At 37.7% G+C, this 20676-nt stretch overlaps 1 protein-coding gene across 2 annotated transcripts in view; it reads right to left on the bottom strand.

Moving 5' to 3' along the window:
• The window catches only part of IL1RAPL1 (interleukin 1 receptor accessory protein like 1), a 1348418-nt gene that overhangs the window by 27499 nt on the left and 1300243 nt on the right, over nt 1-20676 (bottom strand). For both annotated transcript variants that reach the window (XM_038587125.1, XM_038587126.1), the window contains one exon: nt 816-959. In XM_038587125.1, coding sequence (XP_038443053.1) covers nt 816-959 — 144 coding nt within the window. The remainder of the gene's footprint in view (nt 1-815; nt 960-20676) is intronic.

Genomic DNA, 20676 nt, shown 5'->3' with positions numbered 1-20676 from the left:
CTTTGTACATCAGTTTGCATATGCTTCCTCTATTGCAAATTTACCTTATGTATGGATCACTCTCAAACGATCAAATTGAAAAAAAACTTAAGTCCTGTAATGGGTGGTTTCTGGACTTCAAATTCCTCTTAGAGTGCACACATATTCACAACTGATCGGAGGGGGCAAATCATTATTATGAGTTCCATGAAAACAACATTTACTCGTCCAACTCTAGTAAAAATAGTAGATGTATTACTATGAAAACAATGTGCTTGTGCCCTGTATTATCTGTTGGTGCACACTTGGAATAAAAATTAGTCTTTCCAAATATAGCTACATACACAATTGAAAAGACTGCTAGGAATTCTAAAATATTCAGCACAGTTTATTGTAACTGGTCAGTCTAAGTAAGGAACAGATTGACATTGACTTCAACCCTCTGGGTTCGGGAACACGATTAAAAGAGGCACTCTTACCTATAGAAAAGTAAAGGTGTCCTTTCAGGGCTGATTACAATGTGAGAAAAAAATGAACACTCTGATAGTGCTGCAATCAGCCTTTGTAATTCGCAAGTGCTACTTGGCATCAGATTCTAAAAAGGGTAGGTGTTGCTTTACAATTGTCAGAGGAAATTACCTATTGGCACCACAGCATCACACGGAAAGTTCCATGTAAGAGATAAATTTACAAACTGAAATATGGAAAGCTGGTAAGAGCTGCTGCCAATGGTTACGCAGCTAACTTTTCTTGCCCCTCAATAAAACAAACGCAAGAAACAGGGAAGAATTTTCCGGGGGGGGGAAAAAAACCTTAAAAGAGGGAACTCATCTTACCTCCATCCAGCTCCTCAGCCCCAAAGTGATTCCTGTAGAAGAGCATGATTTCAATCTTGTAACACTTGTAGATGGTCACCAAACAAACAAGCAGCAAAAGGATAGCACCAAGCCCTCCAGCAAGTTCAACTGTGTACATTAGCTCTAGGGGAAAAAAATCACAAAAGAAAATGAATACCATATTCACATCCCAAATCACAAATTCAACTTGATTTCACAGTTCGGATGAGACCAGATGTAGGTAATGGATTAGCACAACCCCTTCCCTTTCTGCATGAGAATTTGACCTTTCTAGCTCTGTTTCCTTGGAAACCAGATAAGGTGGCCTGTGGTAACTGTGTTGCTAAGCGATGTTACTTATGGTAAAAAAGGTAGATGGCATTTGGACCGAAGAATTATAAATACCTGTTTGGAAAGTAGATTCTGGGCTTGCCCGAGTAAAGTAACTCATATCAACATATCCCTTGTGGGAACCCTGCAAACTATGCTTGTGGGGTTAATAACAGAAACATCGGCTCCTGAGGCTATGAAGTGTTTAAACCAGACAGCTTCTGAACTCTCCAATCTGAATTTTGATCCTTCCCTCTTGAGCTGTCACCTAGGGGTTGGGGCTGGGGGCTGGCGGGAGTGGCGGTAAGGGTTCCAACAACAACGCAGCCCCTTGAAGGGCAGTGTGGACTCTTACATAGAGTGTTGGGTGGACCACCTGAGGAATACTATCTGCTGCCTGCTGCCAGGAGCAATGACTTCCTATCTCTACCTTTAGGAATAGTGACTAGTGACACCAAGGGGGCCTACCACAGTACTGGAGGCTCAATACTTGGGCTTAAAATGTGGGCCCCCTAGTGGATGTCACACCATACTATGGTGGTAGTATTTTCCTTTGACTAAGCTACTTAGATAGTTTTCTTTTCCTGTGTTTCTCCTTTTACTGGGCCAGTTGTTACATTTTATCCCAAAGAGGGATTTTTCTTGCCATTCACTACATACATGTTCTCTTTTTCCTATTGAATATCTATATTATTATCAGGCATTTCTGGGGATAAACCATTAACTTCTGTTTTCTTCTTTAGAGCTTATAGACCTTGTAACAAAATCAAGGGTAACTGGTTTTTAAACATTAAGCCAGAATGCACAGATTTTTGAAAAAAAAAAATTTAGAGAGAGTGAGAACACAAGCAAGAGGGGTGAGGGAGCGGGAAAGAGAGAATCTCAAGTAGATGCCATGCTCAGGGAGGGGGCTCTATCTCATGACCCTGAGATCACAATCTGAGCCAAAACCAAGAGTCCTTCACTCAACCAACTGTACCATCCAGGTGCTGCAGAATGCACAGATTTTGAGGTTAACTTTAAGTTCTGTGTATGCCTGCTGTCTCAACCAACATAGCCCAAATGTTATTGATACGTAGCCATTGTTCACTGCAGTTGATGACTACCTTGAAAAGTGTTAGTTTTCTTAATTACCATTAAATATAAAAACTCTTGGGGTACCCGGGTGGCTCAGTCTGTTAAGCATCTGCCTTCAGCTCAGGTCATGATCTTGGGGCCTAGGATGGGGTCTTAGGATTGAGCCTCACATGGGGTTCTCTGCTCAGCAGGGAGCCTGCTTCTCCCTCTCCCTCTGCTCCTCTTCAAGCTTGTGCTGTCTCTCTCACAAACCAATAAATGAATAAAATCTTAAAAAAAAGAAAACTCCCTGAAATTATGGCTTTAAAATAGTGGTATTTTTGATGTTTTAATTTACAATTCAATGGGTTATCTAATTTCATAGCATAGTGTATACTTATACTGAAACTTTAAAATAATCTATGGTTTTGCAGTAACAACTACTCTTGTGTTACAGGATCACTCCTAGGGTGCCTGGGTGGCTCATTTGGTTAGGCATCTGCCTTTGGGTCAGGTCATGATCTCAGGGTCCTGGGATCGAGCCCCACATCAGGCTCCCTCCTCCACGGGGTGTCTGCTTCTCCCTTTCCCTATGCCCTTCCCCCTGCTTGTGCTTTCTCTCCCTCACCCTCTCTCTGTCAAATAAATAAATAAACAATCTTTAAAAAAAAAAGATCACTCCTGAGATCTCCAAAATGGGGTGAAATCATCACGGGTACGATACAGCATCAGTAATAAATAATTTGAAAAGCTCAGACATCATCTCCTCACAAGAACATTCTGTGTTTCTGCATGTGTGTGTTCGCATGTGATGTCACTTTTCGTGTGATAATTACAGAACAAAACTCAGCCATATTTTTTATTATCTAGTCCTGCATTTTTAAACAAGTAGTTTTATCAAAACATGTAATTACTGTTTAACCAAGTATATTTTTATGCTTTTATTAAAATTAAATGGGAAATAGAAGAAAATCTTATTAAAAGTGCTTGAATTTTATGGATTTAAGAAAGGAAAATAAAATGAATTATTAAATCTTTTAGAGTTTAAGTGAATCGATATGGAAAGTGAAATACTGAAAAGCACCTCCTGGAAATGTTTACATTTTGTATTTATAAATACCAGACAGCTTTATCGGTTGAATCTTGTGAGGCCTACACAAGACAGTACTACAAACATTCTAAGAGTGAAATACAAAAAGCTCTTCAGTATAATGTTTTCCTTTTCCTATGTGAACAGAAAGGATAAGTGGATAGAGAATTCTGTAGGGTGCACTGGGCCTGGTTCTGTCAGTATATGAGTTAACCCTACCACGCAGAGAAACCTGCACAAAACTAACTTATGCCTATAGGCTAATTTATACACCAAAATCATCTGATTAAAATTATATGGTATGATGGGAGAGAAAAACATTTGGACAGTGGTTTCTTTTCAGATTCACTCTATTTTCTAATTTAATGCATTAGCACTTGCAATTTATCACCCTAAACTTTCTTGCATGAGAAAAGAATTGGAAAAAATGAACAATGCTAATTTGTACTCTCAAGGGATGCCTGGGTGGCTCAGTGCTTGAGCGTCTGTCTCCTTTTGGCTCAGTGCCAAAGGACCCTGGGATCCTGGGATCAAGTCCTGCATCGGGCTCCCTGCAGGAACCATGTTTCTCTCTCTGCCTATGTCTCTTCCTCTCTCTCTGTGTCTCTCATGAATAAATAAATAAAATCTTTAAAAAAATTTGTGCTCTCAAACTGTGCTAGTAGAAGAGCCCAATGGTACCACTACATTAGACAGTTTGGGGTAGTTTCTTGTAAAGTTAACTGCGAATCAACCCTATGACTAGCAATCCCATTCTTAAGTATTTACACAAGGAAATATAAGCAGATGTCCACAAGAAGACTTGTTCAAGAATGTTCAGAGTAGTCTTGTTCACAGTAGCCACAACTGAAAACAATCCAACTGTTCATTAACAGGAGATACTGAACAAACTGCAGTATGTCCATATGATAGAATATACTTAGAGTAAAAAGAATTAACTACTGATACAGGCAACATGCATGAATCTCACAAAATTACGTTAGGTAAAGGAAGCCAGACACAAAGTAGTATCTTCTGTATAATTCTGTCTAAATGGAGTATAAGAAGAGGCCAAAATAAATCATAGTGACAAAAATCATAAAATGGATGCTTTGTGGATGAGTGATGGGAAAATTTACTGGAAAGGGGCAAGAGGAAACTTGCTGGAAATATTCTGTATCTTTCTTCAGGTATGGGTATACCTGAAGTCTATACATTGTCAGAACTCAATGAACTAAACACTTACCATCTATGCATTTTACCTTATGTTAATCACACTTCAATTCTTTAAAACTTTGATTTAAAAAAATAGCCCTTTTATTTTTTATTTATTTTTTTTTTCATTTTTTTTTATTGGTGTTCAATTTACTAACATACAGAATAACACCCAGTGCCCGTCACCCATTCACTCCCACCCCCCGCCCTCCTCCCCTTCTACCGCCCCTAGTTCGTTTCCCAGAGTTAGCAGTCTTTACGTTCTGTCTTCCTTTCTGATAAAATAGCCCTTTTAAATTCTAACTCAAAACTTATGTGGATAGATTAAAGCTGGAGTCAGGACAGCTGGTCTACTGTAGATAACTGCTCAGGCTGGGAATGGTTCTATGTTTGCTCCAAGTAGTACACCCTTGGATTCTAGAGACACAGTACCAGGCCTGGACAAGTAGCATCTGTCACGTGCCCATATCTAGTGGAATAGCTTTTGAAACAATCCAAAACTGTGCATGAAACATAATCCTATTAATGCAATAAGCAGAATTCTCATTTTCTTCAGATGGTATTTATAATACTGTTCTCTACACACTTAAAAAAAACTTTTAAGCACTGAATATGTAAAAGTTAGAGAAAAATTATATGAAAATTAGTCTTTCTTATTTTTAGAGAACATATTGCCCAAATGTGAATTATCTCCATTGCTATAAGTCATGAGCCACTCAAATAATTATATACACTACCTCAAATACACTATCTAGTAGGCCAATCAATAGTACTGTCTGAAATGTAATGAGAAAAATACAGCAGAGTTGACATGGCTTAGCAATTAGAGAAATGGTCTAGTGTCACATGAATAGATCTCTTAAGGTACAAACATGGAAAGTTATACATACCTAGAGTATGGGCAAAAAGCAAGAGTAAGTCTTCTGAGCCATTGGATAGTTATTTACTAATAAGACGAAGATCAAAACTGGATTCAAAGAAAGGGCATTTTCAAGCAGCTAATTTATTCCAAGATCCCGAGAGTACCACAGACTTCCCCCAGATACTTCTGTAGTATACATGCAGGAGCCTGTTGTTCTTACAGTGTTCTTGAAAGTCAGAAAAGAAACGTGTCTTTCCCCACAGTCTACACCCCAGTGCCTGCTTCTCAGTTACTCCCATATTTCTATGCAAGAGGGATGTACATGCCTTCGTATTATAAATGAGGGAGGTTAAAACCTTTCTCATTTATGTTTCTCACATGGATTCATATACCATGGGCAAACTCTCCCAAAGGAAATGGGGTACGAGATTCAGTTTCTACATTCTTTTTGCCCCAAGCTGGACACATTCATTAATGTGAGTGCTGCCCATTATGCTTATACACTGGGTCAGGACAAAATTACTAGGGGTTAAATTCTGTTACATTTAAAAGAAATGATTCAGGACTCACTGCTGTATTGCATCTTTACATTACGATGTGAAAGGTGTTGCCCCAGCAAATGTCATTTTCCCTTTGAAATGAGATCTGCTTTTCAGCCCAAGTTGAAGTTGCCTGGAGTGGCAGCATTTAAAAAATAAAAAGATTCCATTTCAGCACAATTCAATGTCAGAAGATGGAAAGAGAAAGTGCAGACCTTTTAAAAATCTGGTTAGCCTTTGTGTTATTGGGTTAAAATGATAGACTCTACCCCCTTTAAGGGACCGAGACTGAATATTGAAAATTGTAAAGCAAAATCGCTCCGCAAAACCTAAGGGAAACTGGCATTTGGTTAAACACAACAAATGAACAAGTGCCAAAGAGTTACATTTAAGGGCACCAGCAGTCATTTAGTTACTGGCAATTAACAATGGTCTTTGGAAAGCTCCAGTTTGGGCTAAGAGAAAACACATTGATTATTGCTGCGGTAGTAGCCTGCTTTCTGAATAAATTGCTTCAATTTAAAACTAGATTTGCTACAAGCATTTTGAGCAATGACTACAATTTTTTCTTATCAAGACAGTTGGACCGAGCAACCCTTTAAAAGAAACAGCTAATTAAAATAAAGCACGTGCCATCTCCTAGTATATTGGATTACGTTGCAAATAATAAATGCATTCGGTTTACACTAATCTTGCTGCAATTACCTAGTGTAGTTTGGGGTCCTATTTTTCCTACTGGGCTGTACCTGGTCTCATTGTTGGCAAACTTTCTCTGCTAGATGTCTTTGAAGGGGTAAAGATATTAACAAAGTAAATTGAAGTTTATATGTATTTTTGAACTCTTAGAGTTTTCATTTTGTTTCTCTATATGTATTTATATACATAATCTTGTTTTGAGTAGAACTGAAGATTTGAGGTGGCTTTTTCTCATATGATTCAGCCGAAAATTGCCTCATTCATTACATAAAGTCCTTTGAAATGCTCTGCCCTGATTTATATGCAGTAAAGTGCAACTTTGTGGGGGAAATGCATGATAGACAATCTAATGATCCCAGTTTATTCATTAGCCTCACCAAGTATATTTCCTCTTCTCTCACTGTGTTATAAAGAGCTAAACTTTATAAGGATTTATCCATCCACATAAATTCATATGCATATTTATTTCTCTGGAGCAGTATAACTTATTTGTTCCTGGCAGGAGGATAATTATGCTCAGCCTACAAAGATATTCAACTCAATTCTACAATACATCAACGCAATTTAGAAGCAGTTATATATTTTTTTTTTGTAACACATTAAGAAGCTGAATTGCTATTCACATAATAGCAAGAAAATGTTTTGGGAAGGTATAAACTAGTATGTAAAGAAAGCAGCTTTGCTTTTGCAAAAGTACCTTTTGGAACAAGGCAGGATATACAAAATAATAATAATAATAATAATAATAATAATAATAATAAAAAGGAAAATGAAAATGGTCTCTGAATGTAGCAGCTTGATTTGTGCATCCAAACATCTGGGCAAAAGATTACCTTCAAAGTGGCATATTTTGTCATTTTGGAAAGAGGCTTTCAGCAAAAGTATTGAATTAACTTTTACTTACTACGGATCAAGGATGCAAATATGGTAATTGGCTAGGACTCATCATTAAGGCATAGTTAGCTTCAGCTCCCAGAAGCCTTAGGAACTGAAGAGTTACATGTTAACAAACTGTTACAAAATCAAAAATAAAATGAAAGACTAGAGGAAAAAAATACATCATTCTACTACAGTTAGCTAGAGCCTACCCTTATAATGTGCTTTTCGTCTTCCCAACCAGATAAGGGTATTACATTTGGTTTTGCTTTTTCCTATGAAGTAAAAGGAAGATTCATAAGTAGTATCAATTAAAGACAAGGTAAGAAGAATAATGACAGTAATTCAAAAAAAACATTGGCTCCATGAATTCATATTACTGAACAAATAAATGAAAAGGAAAGCAAGATGCCATTTGGTAAAAATAGAAGAAATGATAGAATTAGAAATCACCAGGTTTCAGTCATCCTAATAATGATTGATTCAGGGAAGGATTATCAACAGATGCTAAAATTAGTGGGTGAAAGATCGATGAGGCAGGATACTCACACTGTTTTAAAGTACATCCCCACGGATTATTTATTAACTATTAAAGGAAAAAATCGACACCATCTCAAGGAAGTAACCAAAATTAACACCACCAGTAATGGGACAAATCGACATCATGCATCTCTCGATGTGATGCATTAACAAGGTACAATATCATTTATGTAGTGTTCCAGCCAGAAAAAGTAAATATCCAAAAAAGGAGGACGTATCAGGCAAACTCAAACTAAGGGATAAGGTATAAAAAATAAAATCTGGTTCCTACTCTTCAGAACCATCCAAGACATCGTAGAGGTCAAGAGCAAGTCCTTTGGCATGAAGATTATTTTGAGTTAAAAGCAATCCACAGCCCAGCAGATGCAGGAAAAGCTCTTTGCCTCCCTGCAACTGTCTAAATTTACATTGGAAAGGAAAGCCTGTCCAGGAAGGGAACTACTGACAGAGATTCCTCCTCACCTAAGAAACTTATTTGCATAACAGGGCAACCTTTGTTTTCTAAATCCCTTTGTTTTCCATCTTTATTTCCCAAGCTTCTTCCCTTAGCAGCTCAGGAGGTCCTATAAGCCGCCTGTTGCCTAAGCGTCTTTGAAATTTCGTATCTGCTTGGATTCCTCTTACTATATTTGATCTTCTCCCCTTAATCTGTCTCATGCTTAGTCCAGTTACAAAGACATCGTTGGGCAGAGGAAATTTCTTCCCAACACCATGAAAGACAAAGAAAGGCTGAAGAACCATCCCAGGTTAAAGGACACTAAGAAGATTTGACAACTAAATGCAATGTGTAATCCCAGATGGGAAATACAGTAAAAGTGTATTCTTGGGACGATCCTTTAAAAGTCAATATAGACACTATATTAGGTAATAGCATTCTACCATTTTCAATTTTCCTGAATTTGATAAATATACTCTGGTTAGGTACGAAAACTTCCTTGTTTTCAGAAGATTCACCCTAAGGATTTAGCCATGATATCTGCAATTTACTCTCACACAACATCAGTAATATGTTGTGTGTTTTTATACTTGCTGTAGCTCTACCTTTTTATCTACCTATCCACATTAAGAGAGAGGTAAGGCAAAAAAAAAAAGAACAAAACAAAAAAAAAAAAGAGAGAGGTAAGGCAAGTGTGGCAAAATGTTAATAACTGGTGAATCTAGTTGAAGAGAATATATGGAAATCTTTTGTACTATTCTGGCATTTTTTTTCCTGTAATGTCTCCAGGGTTTGTTTGTTGGTTGGTTTTTCAAAATAAAAAGTTAAAAAATACAAGACAAGTGGTAAGATCATATTATTGTAAGTGCTATTCTAATTAGAGTGAGTTTTGTGTTGATTAGTTTTGACTTAAAATTGTATTATTTACAGTCACTCTAATGTAATCTGTACAAAACCTGCAGTATCATCTTCCAAAAACATGCCGTTGCCTTGGAATTTTCTTCAGTAGTTGTTAGCCGATCTATAGTTCTCATGGAAGCAAGTCCAAAACCCTTATGTTGGCATTCACGGTCCTTCACTCCTTTAATTGAAGCAGCTAATTAACCTCCAGCCGGAATCATCCCTCCAATGTGAATTGAACTTGACATGTGTTTTCCCAATTCTGGACCAAAGTTGAACTTCCCCTTTTCATTTATCATAAGCCTACCAATACTGCAAGGCAAGGGCTAAGACCTATGCTTTCAAAGAAGCTTTTCCGAAAGTGATTCACTTCCTTAGAAAATGTATTTTCTGTAGCTTTTTTGGTGACTTACTATATTGCATTGTCATTTACTTTTGTTTATGGTTTTACATTATAGACAGTTGTTTTACCTTAGCACCTTGCTGTGGCTATTCCTCTGACTGGCATATTCCTCCCCCAGATTTCTGTATGCCTCCCTCTTTGCTTCTTTGTCTTTGCTCATATAACCCCTTCTCAGTTTGGTCCACCGAGCACTCATTCCAAATCATAGACCTATGGCTGCACTTTACATTCATTTTTCTTTTTCTTTTTCTTCTTCTTCTTCTTTTTTTTTTTTTTTGCTATAGCATTACTCATGATATAATGGAGTATTTAATTTGCCTATTAACAAGTTTATTATTGTTTCTTATCTGTCTCCCACTGGAATTTAAATTCCATCAAGGTTAAGTGGGGTTTTTTTTTGGTCTATTTTCTCCATAATTTTTTTATTGATCTATCTTAAATACCTTGGAAACGATCAGACACATAGTAGGTGCTCAATGAATATCTGTTGAATAATTCAGTGACTGGATGATTAAGAACAAATTCAATTTTCTAATAAAAAGTGAGTTTCTTACACATCTTCACTCTAAAATTCCAAGAATATCTCTGTAAGCCATCTTCCTAGTCAACATGTCATGAGGTTCAAGCAACTGATGAGATATAATTATTAATATGCACTCTGTTAATTTGCTAATAAAACATCTTTCTTTAGAAAAATGGTCAATTTAACTATTCAAATATAGAAATGTTCTCTCATCCATAAATCCAATGACCATACAGTCTTCTATAGACTTACAGAGCTAGGAAAGTTTGTATTCACTTGGCATTTAGAAATCAATCATATATTGTTTACATCTTTGATAATGCTATTCAGTTTTTTCTTTTCATTCATTCATTCATTCACTCTCTCTTTAGTAAGTGCCTTAAATGTACCAGGTGTAGTACCTTGAGTTCTAGTGATAAATTGATGAATAAAATATGCTTCTTGCCTTAAAGGAATTCATGTCTAGTTGCAGAGTTTGGCATACAAGTAGATTATTTAATGACACAGTAATAAAAGCTAATGTCTATTGTGCACTTAAGTTTCACTCTTATGTGAAAGAAATGCCTTACTATAAGTATCACAACAGTTCAGGTGAGCAACTCACTCAGGGTATTTGTGTTTCTATTGGGAGATTTTAGGGATAAGGATCGGACACTGTGCAGCACAGTACCTGCAAAGATTTTTGTCAAGTGGTCTGGTGTGAAGTACAGAGAAAGGAAATATATGGTGTGATGGATGGTGGTAGTCAACTTCATGTTTTGATTTCTCAGCTAGAACATGTTGTTTATCTTTTTTTTCTTTGCAAAGCAACTAGCATGTATCTTGTCAATAAATATTTGTTTGAAGGATTCGTGGTATTAATTAAACCAGATTTCCCAAAATTAGGTCAGAAAAATAGGACAGTGATCCTCCCTTGTGGAAAACTGACATACTGTCGGAAAGCACAATGTGGCATCACTAACACAGACAGAGCTTTATTGCTGAAAACATTTCCCTGTTGGATTATAAAAGCAGTGTTTGAAATAGGTCTATCTAAAAACCATAATGTGGGATGTACACAGAACATTTATGTATTTGTACACACATACAAACATACAAAGTATTCAGATGGTGACTCCTTCATTTTAGGTCTCATGAGATTGAATATGATGAGGAGAAATCAAAGAAGGAAGAGACTTCAATAATAGAGAGCAAAATGGGCCTCAGGTGACCAGCTTAGAAGATGGGGCTACTGTTTATCACAGTGTCAAATTTCACAGATGCCTAAAAGAAAATCTCTTAGAAGAAAAACTATTTGCTTTCTCTCTACTAGGAATTTCCTTCTCAACATGTCATACAAATAGACAGGCACAGATGGAATGTTACAAAACGTCTCTTGAGAGAAAATTGTCAGAGTGAAGGTGGCATTGCCTTTTTACTCCTTTTGTTAAGGGCTGCAGTGTTTATCCTGAAAGCAATCCTCCACCAGAGGATATACTGTCAGTTAGAACAGTTTGGTCTTCCACTGGGAATGCTTTGGATTGGCCAAGGACCAGAACATCTGGGCTACTTAGATAACCAATAGAAGGATCCATGTTTTCTACAGAAACACTGAACCCTTCTAAAAAAAAATTATGATTTGTAGTATATTCAATTGTTGGAAATAGATTTGTAAAATATTATACATATGTAAGAACTGGTTGAATTGCAATACACAAAATGGGATGCTTTGATAAACTTCTGAATTTTATGATATTTATTACGATTTTCTTCCTTTAGCGTTTTAATACATTTCCTAATTATCGAAAGCGTTAGAATAAAATGTATTCGTCAAAAGCTGTTTCTCTCACGAGAAAAGTTCCACTCAAAATCTTGGTGATTCCACAGAGCTAGAGACTATTAAGGCAAAAACAATAATCAAACTATATGCTGGTTTATTTCCCTCAACGGAAGTAACAGAAAATTCCATTTCTTCTCTCTTGAATCGTTCTGATAGCTTGTTTCCAGAAAACATAAAAGCACTGTAAGTTTGCCTTCCTTTCTCATTTTGTAAAGAAAGAGATTCAAGAATTTATTAACACTTGTTTACATTTTTTTCTTCTCCTGTTAATACTCTACAAAGAAATAGGCATGGTTTGGGAACTACTGGTAACAGAATCTAGCATTCCTTGATTTCTCAGAAGGCAACAGTGGAGAGCTGCTTAAACCACGACAAAGTTGAAAATAAAGTGGGTGGCTTGTGTAGTTTAGTGGCCTGCATAGTTGGGATATAAGAAGGGCCTGTCCTCAGGAATTAATTCTCTTTTACCAAAATGGCAATGACGTGGACCTGCTTCACAGAGACTAAAGCATTATCTTACCATCTTGCTCTACATGTTGATTTTTGGTGCATGAAAATTAGCAGTGGTTTAGGAAAATAATGTAGAAGTAAAGGTGTCCCTCCAAAAGTAATGCTTTCTAATGTAGACAGATGTAAAATGGGAATGAGAGGGTAGATTGAAGCAAATAGGTTGTAATATACTTGCAGAATGTGTAAATAATTTGATTTTATAGCAAAAAGATGAATGATAGGTTTCCTGTAAGCATTTTAAATTTTTTCAGTGGCTGTACTAAAATAGATTTATTTTTTCTCTTTTTTCCTGACTCTTTGAAACATGCTCAATGTGAAGATTTTGAAAATCATATAAGAATAATGAGAAGAAAAGAAAGATCACATGGAATCATACCACCCTGAGATAAACACCACCACTACTTCAGTTAAAAAAAATTTATGGATCTCTTTCTAGTCTATTAGGTTTTCACGTGACTGTAACCATTAAATGCTAATACTCCAAAGTAGCTTATATTTTGCCTTTTACTCTAGACAATTTAGAATGGAGTTGTCCAAAGTGGTTTACGTAAGAGTCTTGTCCAAAGTGGTTCTAGTAAGAGTCTTCATGGTAAACTCTTTAGCCTAATTTTTATTCACATATCTATTTATTCCACTATCATTTATAGATGCCCAGTTCAGCAAGTCAAGTCTGGCAGGAATTATTTAACACCACTATTGAACTTTTCTCTATGGAAATAATATCTTGAGCAGCAGTTTACAAATATTCTTTCAAAAGTAGGTTAAAACATTATCCCATATTAGAGAAGATACGAATTTCAAATTTCATTTACCCTAATTGCACACTTCTACAGATGAGAAAACTAAACTGGTATGTGAGTAGTTAACAGTTGAAAATACATTTGAATATTACCAATTTTTATATGACTACTGAGTTGCCACTGACAGCAGTCTACACAAGAAGATAGCCAATATGGAATTTTATTGTCATCCCTTTAATGTAGTCCATTAAGCTACTTTCAATACTGACATATTCAAGTAATATACACATAATTGGTTAATTTGTGGAGAATTAGAAATGTACCTGAGGGGGAAGAGACCATATCATCCCAAAATATGCCACCTGGGCTTGCAGATTATTTTGAGTTGAAAGCCATCAAGACCCCACAGACTCAGAAGAGTTTCGACGCCTCCCTTAACTGTCTAAAAGAAATGAAATAGGAGGCCTACCCCAGAAAGAGAGCTATTAACAGAGACAACTTTTTAAGTGAAAGACCTAATAGGCATGGCACGGCAAACATCTGACAACCAAATATCTGTTCTTCTTTTGACTCGCCCTCCTCCCCTTTGAAGTCCCAGGCCCCCCATATCACTCCTTAGCTCAGGATGGCATACAAGCTTCAATTGCCTGACTGCCTTTGGGTCTAATGTTTTGTTTCAGATTTTTTATTTGTTCATTTGAGAGAGAGATTGAGAGAGAGAGCGAGAGCACGCACATGAGCAATAGCGGGGGAGGGGCAGAGGCAGAAGCAGACCACCTGCTAAGCAGGGAGCCCGGGTTACAGACTCTGGGATCATAACCTGAGCCGAAGGCAGATGCTTAACTGACTGAGCCATCCAGGCGCCCAAGGGTCTCATGTTTTTGTGGTGCTCTTGTATGTAAGAAATTAACTTTCTTTTTAGTCCGTTTTATGTCTATTTAATTATTAGGCCAGCCAAAGACCCAGCAAGGAAGAAGAGAAAATCATAACTCTGATACTCAAGTAGTCGTGAGACTATGGGATGATATGAGTTTTTAGGTCATATTCCACATACATACTAGAATTAGAATTCAAAACTGATTTAAGTGAAGCAATTGATGTGTCATTCTTTTAGACTTTGATAATAGCCTCTAGTTTCCATGAAGTTGGCAACCATTACTGGTCAGTTCTCTGACCTGCAGTTGGATATCTTTAAGGAATTGTAATTTCTATTTTGCAGTTATAAGAACTTGTCATCTAAAGATATGAGTCAACTTTACAAACACTTAAAACCATGAAAACATCCCTAGGAAGAGCAACCAGTTCATTTCACTCCTAAGATTTGCAAAATGAGGTACAATGACTCAAAACTCAGAGAATCCATAAAATCTGACAAATGGGCTAATATATATACTATCAGCCCTACCCAGGGTTTCATCTGTTCTTACAATTCCTACCCTGGGGCTTAAAGGCAAGCAGTTTACAAACGATAAAAATGAAGAACAATGACACAAAGAGACTTGCTCTAGGTCACATACAAGTAAAGAGTTGACAACAAAACATTCTCTAGAAACAGTCTTTTTCATCGCAGTTTACAATTTCTTTTTCAGTAAATCCTCATTCATATACAATTTCAATTCAAGCTAATGATTCTTGGATGGTTTTAAAATTGATCTTTTTGTGCTTTCTTAAATATGCCACGGGATTTTTTTTGTGTGTGTGAAGTAAAAATAAAATCTATTTTGATAGAGTAAGGGCTGAGGGCAGGCCGCCCCAAGATGAACCACTTTGGCAGGAACACTATTTTGATTTAATCCAAACTCAGCAATTCAAGCTCGGGAAGACTGGGTGGCTCAGTGTTTGAGCGTCTGCCTTTGTTTTTCTTTGAGGAGCAGGTTCTGTTTACCTATGTAGGAAAAGCGTATATAGTTTGATCTCTGCATATATGATAAATAGTTCACCTCACTATGACTTATACATAGGAGTTCCTTAATATGTTAATCAGTGAGTACCTAACATCTGAAAACTAATCACTTTCTAAGTTGTATCTAAATCATGGCAACATATTCTTTTTTTTTTTAGTTTTAGGATTTTTAGAGATCTTAGATATCATACAGCACCCTCACTTAAGAGGGGAAGATCAAGATGAGGAAATTTTGTGACTTGCCCAGGGTCCCACAATTTAAAAATTGCAAAGATGAGGGGCGCCTGGGTGGCTCAGTGGTTGGGCATCTGCCTTTGGCTCAGGTCGTGATCCCCTGGGGTCCTGGGATAAGTCCCACATCGGGCTCCCCGCAGGGAGTCTGCTTCTTCCTCTGCTTAGGTCTCTGCTTCTGTCCGTGTGTCTCTCATGAATAAATAAATAAAATCTTTATTTCTTTAAAATAAAGTATTTAAAAATAAAAAAGCATTCCAAGCTGAGCATATTCAGGAAAAGCCTTTTACCTCCCCCTCAATTGCCTGCTGGTACCAGGAGGAGAGTTATTAACATAGATACCTCTTTAAGAAACTTAACCTGCATAACAGGGCTACCTTTGTGCTCCAAACATCTCTTTTACCTTCCTGTTAATGGTCTGTTTCTCCTTTGTATTTTCAGGCCCTAATCTTCTCTTTAGTTCATAAAAATGTCATGTTGCCTCACTGTTTTCTGAATTTCCACATCTGTGTGGATTCCCCATACATACGCTATTAAATATTAAATTTGATTTTCTCCTATTAGTGTGTCTCACATCACTTTGATTCTTAGTCCAGCTAGAAGGACCTTGAAGGGTAGAGGAAATTCTTCCTCCCTAATAATAATAGCATTTAAATGTCCATTTTTAATTTAGAGAAATCAACCTCCAGATACATTAATCTTCATAGAACACATGCTAAAAATAGTATATGTGCCCTAAAAGTAGAGACAAACAGCTAACATATTTCTCATAGATGGCAAATTTAGTCCTCAACACTAAAATCTAATATAAGTTTCCATGGTAATTTATTGGAAATCAACACATTTTTTCCTATTATAAGACCTGAGAGAGTAGTTAGCATTTTTTATGTGTCATGTCTAATTTCTCACTTTACTGACCTGGTTGTCAAAGTTCAATATACAGGAACTGCTTATTAAAAGTTATACCCTGCATTTTATGACCCAGTTGTGCCATTTTTCAACTAAGCATAGAAATTCACAGCCATAAAAATGCACAGCCATCTCCCTCTTCCCAGTAACGTTGCTTTAATAACGGTGTTTTAACCACCAGGATGGTGGTTAGACATCCCTCTTGCAGCAGTGACTCAACTACTAAAGACACCCAGCCCAGTTCCTTGCCCATAGCTGGCACTTGATACATATTTGGTGACTGGGAATGAGCTGTTCCTTTTTCATACAGCTACCTTCTATGGGTCATCTTTAGACAGCCAGCAGTAAAGTGAGATTTTGATCAAGATATGAAACACATCAGTCAAGAGGTTGTTTTGACCTAGAAATAATAAGACTATCAAGGTGGTTCTGAGAAGGAAAAGTGAGTGGTGTCTTGGTGGGTGGTGGCCGTGAATATGTTACCCTGATTGTGATCTCTGATCACATATGTAAAATTGTGTTATGTGTGTGCTAGATTATACTGTCAGCTTCTTGCAAATACCTTATTTTTTAAACTGCCCGTTTGTGGGTACTGTAAAGATTTTCTAACACAAAGATCTGAGTTCCAGTGGATTCCCTCTGCTCCAATCTTAGGTTTACTTGTGATTTACAACTTCTGTTACCTACTGTAATGAATTGAACATTTGAACCTGTAGGTACTGTTTACCCAGGTTGCATTAATGAGTTTTTTCTTTGTGTGTTTGGCACACACTGACCAATCATATGTGGAGGTTCAATTCTTCTACTATGTCTGCCCTTCCTGACTATACATAATTGAGATCTAGCTGAATACAAGTGTTCAAAGCAGGAAATTAGTGGTATTTACTGCCCATCATATATCTTGCTCCTCCTTGGTAATTGCTATTTGCATAGACTGCACACTGCATATAACCAATTTGCATAGGCTGAAATACATGTATCTGTCCATATACATGTTGTTGAGACACACTCCTAAGTGGATTTCCTTTTTTTTTTTTTAAAAAAGGGACTATATAAGAATTCTGTCCAACAGTGAGGGCCCTCCTGATTTAAGAGGTTAATTATTTAATACCCGAAGAGAGTGCCCTCTCAGACATCTCTCTGAGTAGCAAATGTGTTCTATAAAGCACAATTTCATTGAATAAGTGAGGCAAGTAACCTCATTAAGAGTAGAGTGTGAGGGCAATGTACTCATGTTCAAATAGGTTCAAAGGTGTTGACCATGTAAGAAGAATGAGGCAATTAGTTGGATTTAGTCCCACTGACTGGCTATATTCCATTTTCATTTCTCTCTCATGGAAACAGTGAACTCAAGAGAGCTAGTTGCTCTTCACCTATTAGAAGCTACCAAGTTTATTAGAGGATCTATTGTCTAGGCAAAGACCTCGGTATGCCAACTGCAGTCCACAGACCAACTGCATCAATATCAATAAGGCACTTGTTTGAAATTCAGACCCTGAGTCCTATCCTGGATTAATGAATTCCAATCATTTTTTAAACAAACTCCCTAAGTGATTTGTTTGTACAATAAAGACTGCAATTGTCAGCAAGCCTTTTTGCTCAACTATCGACCCTAAAAGTTAAAACTGAAATAGACAAGACTGCTTGAGTCATGCTCTAACTGAAGCCCATTGTTCTTAATCCTTTTTTTTAAGATTTATTTATTTATTTGAGAGAGTGAGAGAGTGTGTGCAAGCGTGGGTGGAGGGAGTGGCAGAGGGAAAGAGAATCCCAGGTAGTCTCCTCACCGAATGGGGAGCCTGATGCAGGGGTGGTTCTCATGACCCTGAGATCATGACTTGAGCCAAAGTCAATAGTTGGACACTCAACTGACAGAGCCACCCAGGCACTCCAGCCCATTGTTCTTATTACGACACTTGATTGAGGCGTTGATGAAGGTGTTTTCCCATGATCAGAACATTTCAACCACCAGGCCAGAAAAGCTCTGATAGCAACAGAATTCAGTGTCACATCTGGCTGGTGGAGAGGTCATGTGTTCAGGCTTGAGCATGCCACCTCCCCTGAATGTCAGCACCTGAAATAACTTTCTCCCTTTCTTTTTTCCAAACCCTCATCTCTTTTTTTTAAAAAAAGATTTTATTTATTTATTCATGAGAGACAGACAGAGAGAGAGAGAGAGATAGAGACAGGCAGAGGGAGAAGCAGGCTCCATGCAGGGAGCCCGATGTGGGACTCCATCCTGGGACTCCAGGATCACGCCCTGAGTGGAAGGCAGCCACTCAACCACTGAGTCACCCAGGCATCCCTAACTAACCCCTTCTCTCTTGAGTTATGGGCTTCTCTTGTGATGAGTTTATCTGAGTTTGTTCCACAACAGTGTTGGCAAACAGCCAGGAGCTACACTTTCAATTTGTTCAGATCCCTTGGGATTCCCCAGGATGGAGCAGTAGGCCTGGGCAGCACCTCGGGGCTCATCCATTCGTTTTTCTGAGTCAGTGGCTATAATAGATGGATCAGTAACACAATAACAACAAAAAATGATTGTGAAACACTGCTTTACAGACTTCTAGTTGCCTCTCCAAGAGTGGAAGCAGAAGGAACCTAATTTTTGTGAATTCCAAGATCTAAGAAACACTCAACTTTTGGCTGGGGTGCAACAGGAAGTTACTCAAATAAGAGAGCTAAAAGCTATGAGAGGAAAGGAGAAGGGACAAAAGCAGGGAAGGAATGTGCTTTTTTTTGCAAAGAGACAACCAACTATGTGTTTCACCTAATAATGCCTTGCCAGGTGTGTCTTGCCTCTTGGCCCCTTCTGTGAGCCAATCTGAGCCAGACTGGAGCTGAGGACATGTGCAGAAGGCCCCCTAAGCTGACCTGAAGTTAACTTTAGCTCACTATAATACTAAGATCTCCTTCTATGGGCAGTTTTTTTTTTTGCCATTTTTTGAACCTTGAACATACGATGTATGCACTAGCATGTTGACATGCTACCTGTGTGCAACTGAACCAAAAAGTGCCTCTGCAAGTCTCCTGCCCCCATCCTCTAATACACTGAATAAAACCTTCCCATACTAACTCCACCAGGGGACAGTGCTTTGAGAGCTATCTCGCTGCTTCCTTACTTGTAACGAGTAATAAAAAGCTGTTTGTGTTAGACATTTCCTTGGGTTCAATTTGATGCACCCAAGTAGCAAACCCCTTAAATTCGGTAACATGAACATATCAGTTATAACCTTGGAGGGTTTTTAAGATGAAAATACCTGCCTTTCTCTCAGTAACTGATGGTAATGTTGTCCCCTGGGGACATCTGGTAATATTTGGAAACATTTTTGGTTGTCACAACTAGGGAAGGTACTACTGGCATCTAACGGGTACAGGCTGGGAATGCTGCTAAACATTCTACAATGCCTAAGACAGCGCCCCATAGCAAAGAATTGATGAAGGATAGTTGGAAGGCAGGCAGGCAGGGACAAGGGACCACCATCCTAAGAGGAAATCACCCCTAAAAGGATTTTACACCACCCTGGAAGAAGCCTTCCACCCTTTCCTGTGTGATAGATAGGTGACAAAAACCTGATTGGATGACTTCAAGGAGAGTTAATCAGATTAAAATAGCCGCTAAAGAGCCTATTAAAAACCCCTAGACTTAGAAACTCCTTTTGGGTTCCCTCCCTCCTCAGGAACTTTGTTTCCTTTTCCTTTTTTTTTTTTTTAAATCACGTTGCTATGGCTCTACAAGCCTTGCTTTGCTGCCCACCACTCTGTCTGGTCTACTTTTTAATTTTTCAAAGCGGTGAGACCAAGAACCTCGGGCATCAACGAAAGAAAAATATCCCGTAACAGAATTACCCAGTTCAAAATGTCAATAGTGGCAAGATTAAGAAACCCTGCTGCAGACAAAGTTTATATTACTCAGAATACATTTAATCATCCCTTTCATCACATTCACAAAGTGGGTTATGTATGTTGAGTAATAGAACACAGAAGTAGAGGTTAAAGATCTTTATCAAAAATGTAACATTTAGTTGGAAAACAAGTGAATAATTCAATAAGGCAAATAAAGGACTCCCACTGACTATGCCCATGTGTACTTAAATACTAAGAGCTTGGGCCCACATGATTAGTTCAGCATGAGTGATAAAAACCGGAGGTTTTATACTTATTAATTGAGAAGTAAGCTAATCATCCTCAAACAATGGTCCTTTTCTTTCCTAACAAAGATGCTGCTTGGATAGTCTGGTTCACACTGAAGCAAAGTGAGTGACCAAAATGACTAAAAGGCAAAACTATGCTGATCAGGAAAA

Source organism: Canis lupus, chromosome X (assembly GCF_011100685.1).
Source record: "Canis lupus familiaris isolate Mischka breed German Shepherd chromosome X, alternate assembly UU_Cfam_GSD_1.0, whole genome shotgun sequence".
In the NCBI taxonomy this organism is placed as follows: Eukaryota; Metazoa; Chordata; class Mammalia; order Carnivora; family Canidae; genus Canis; species Canis lupus.
This window is presented reverse-complemented; position numbering and strand designations above follow the sequence as displayed.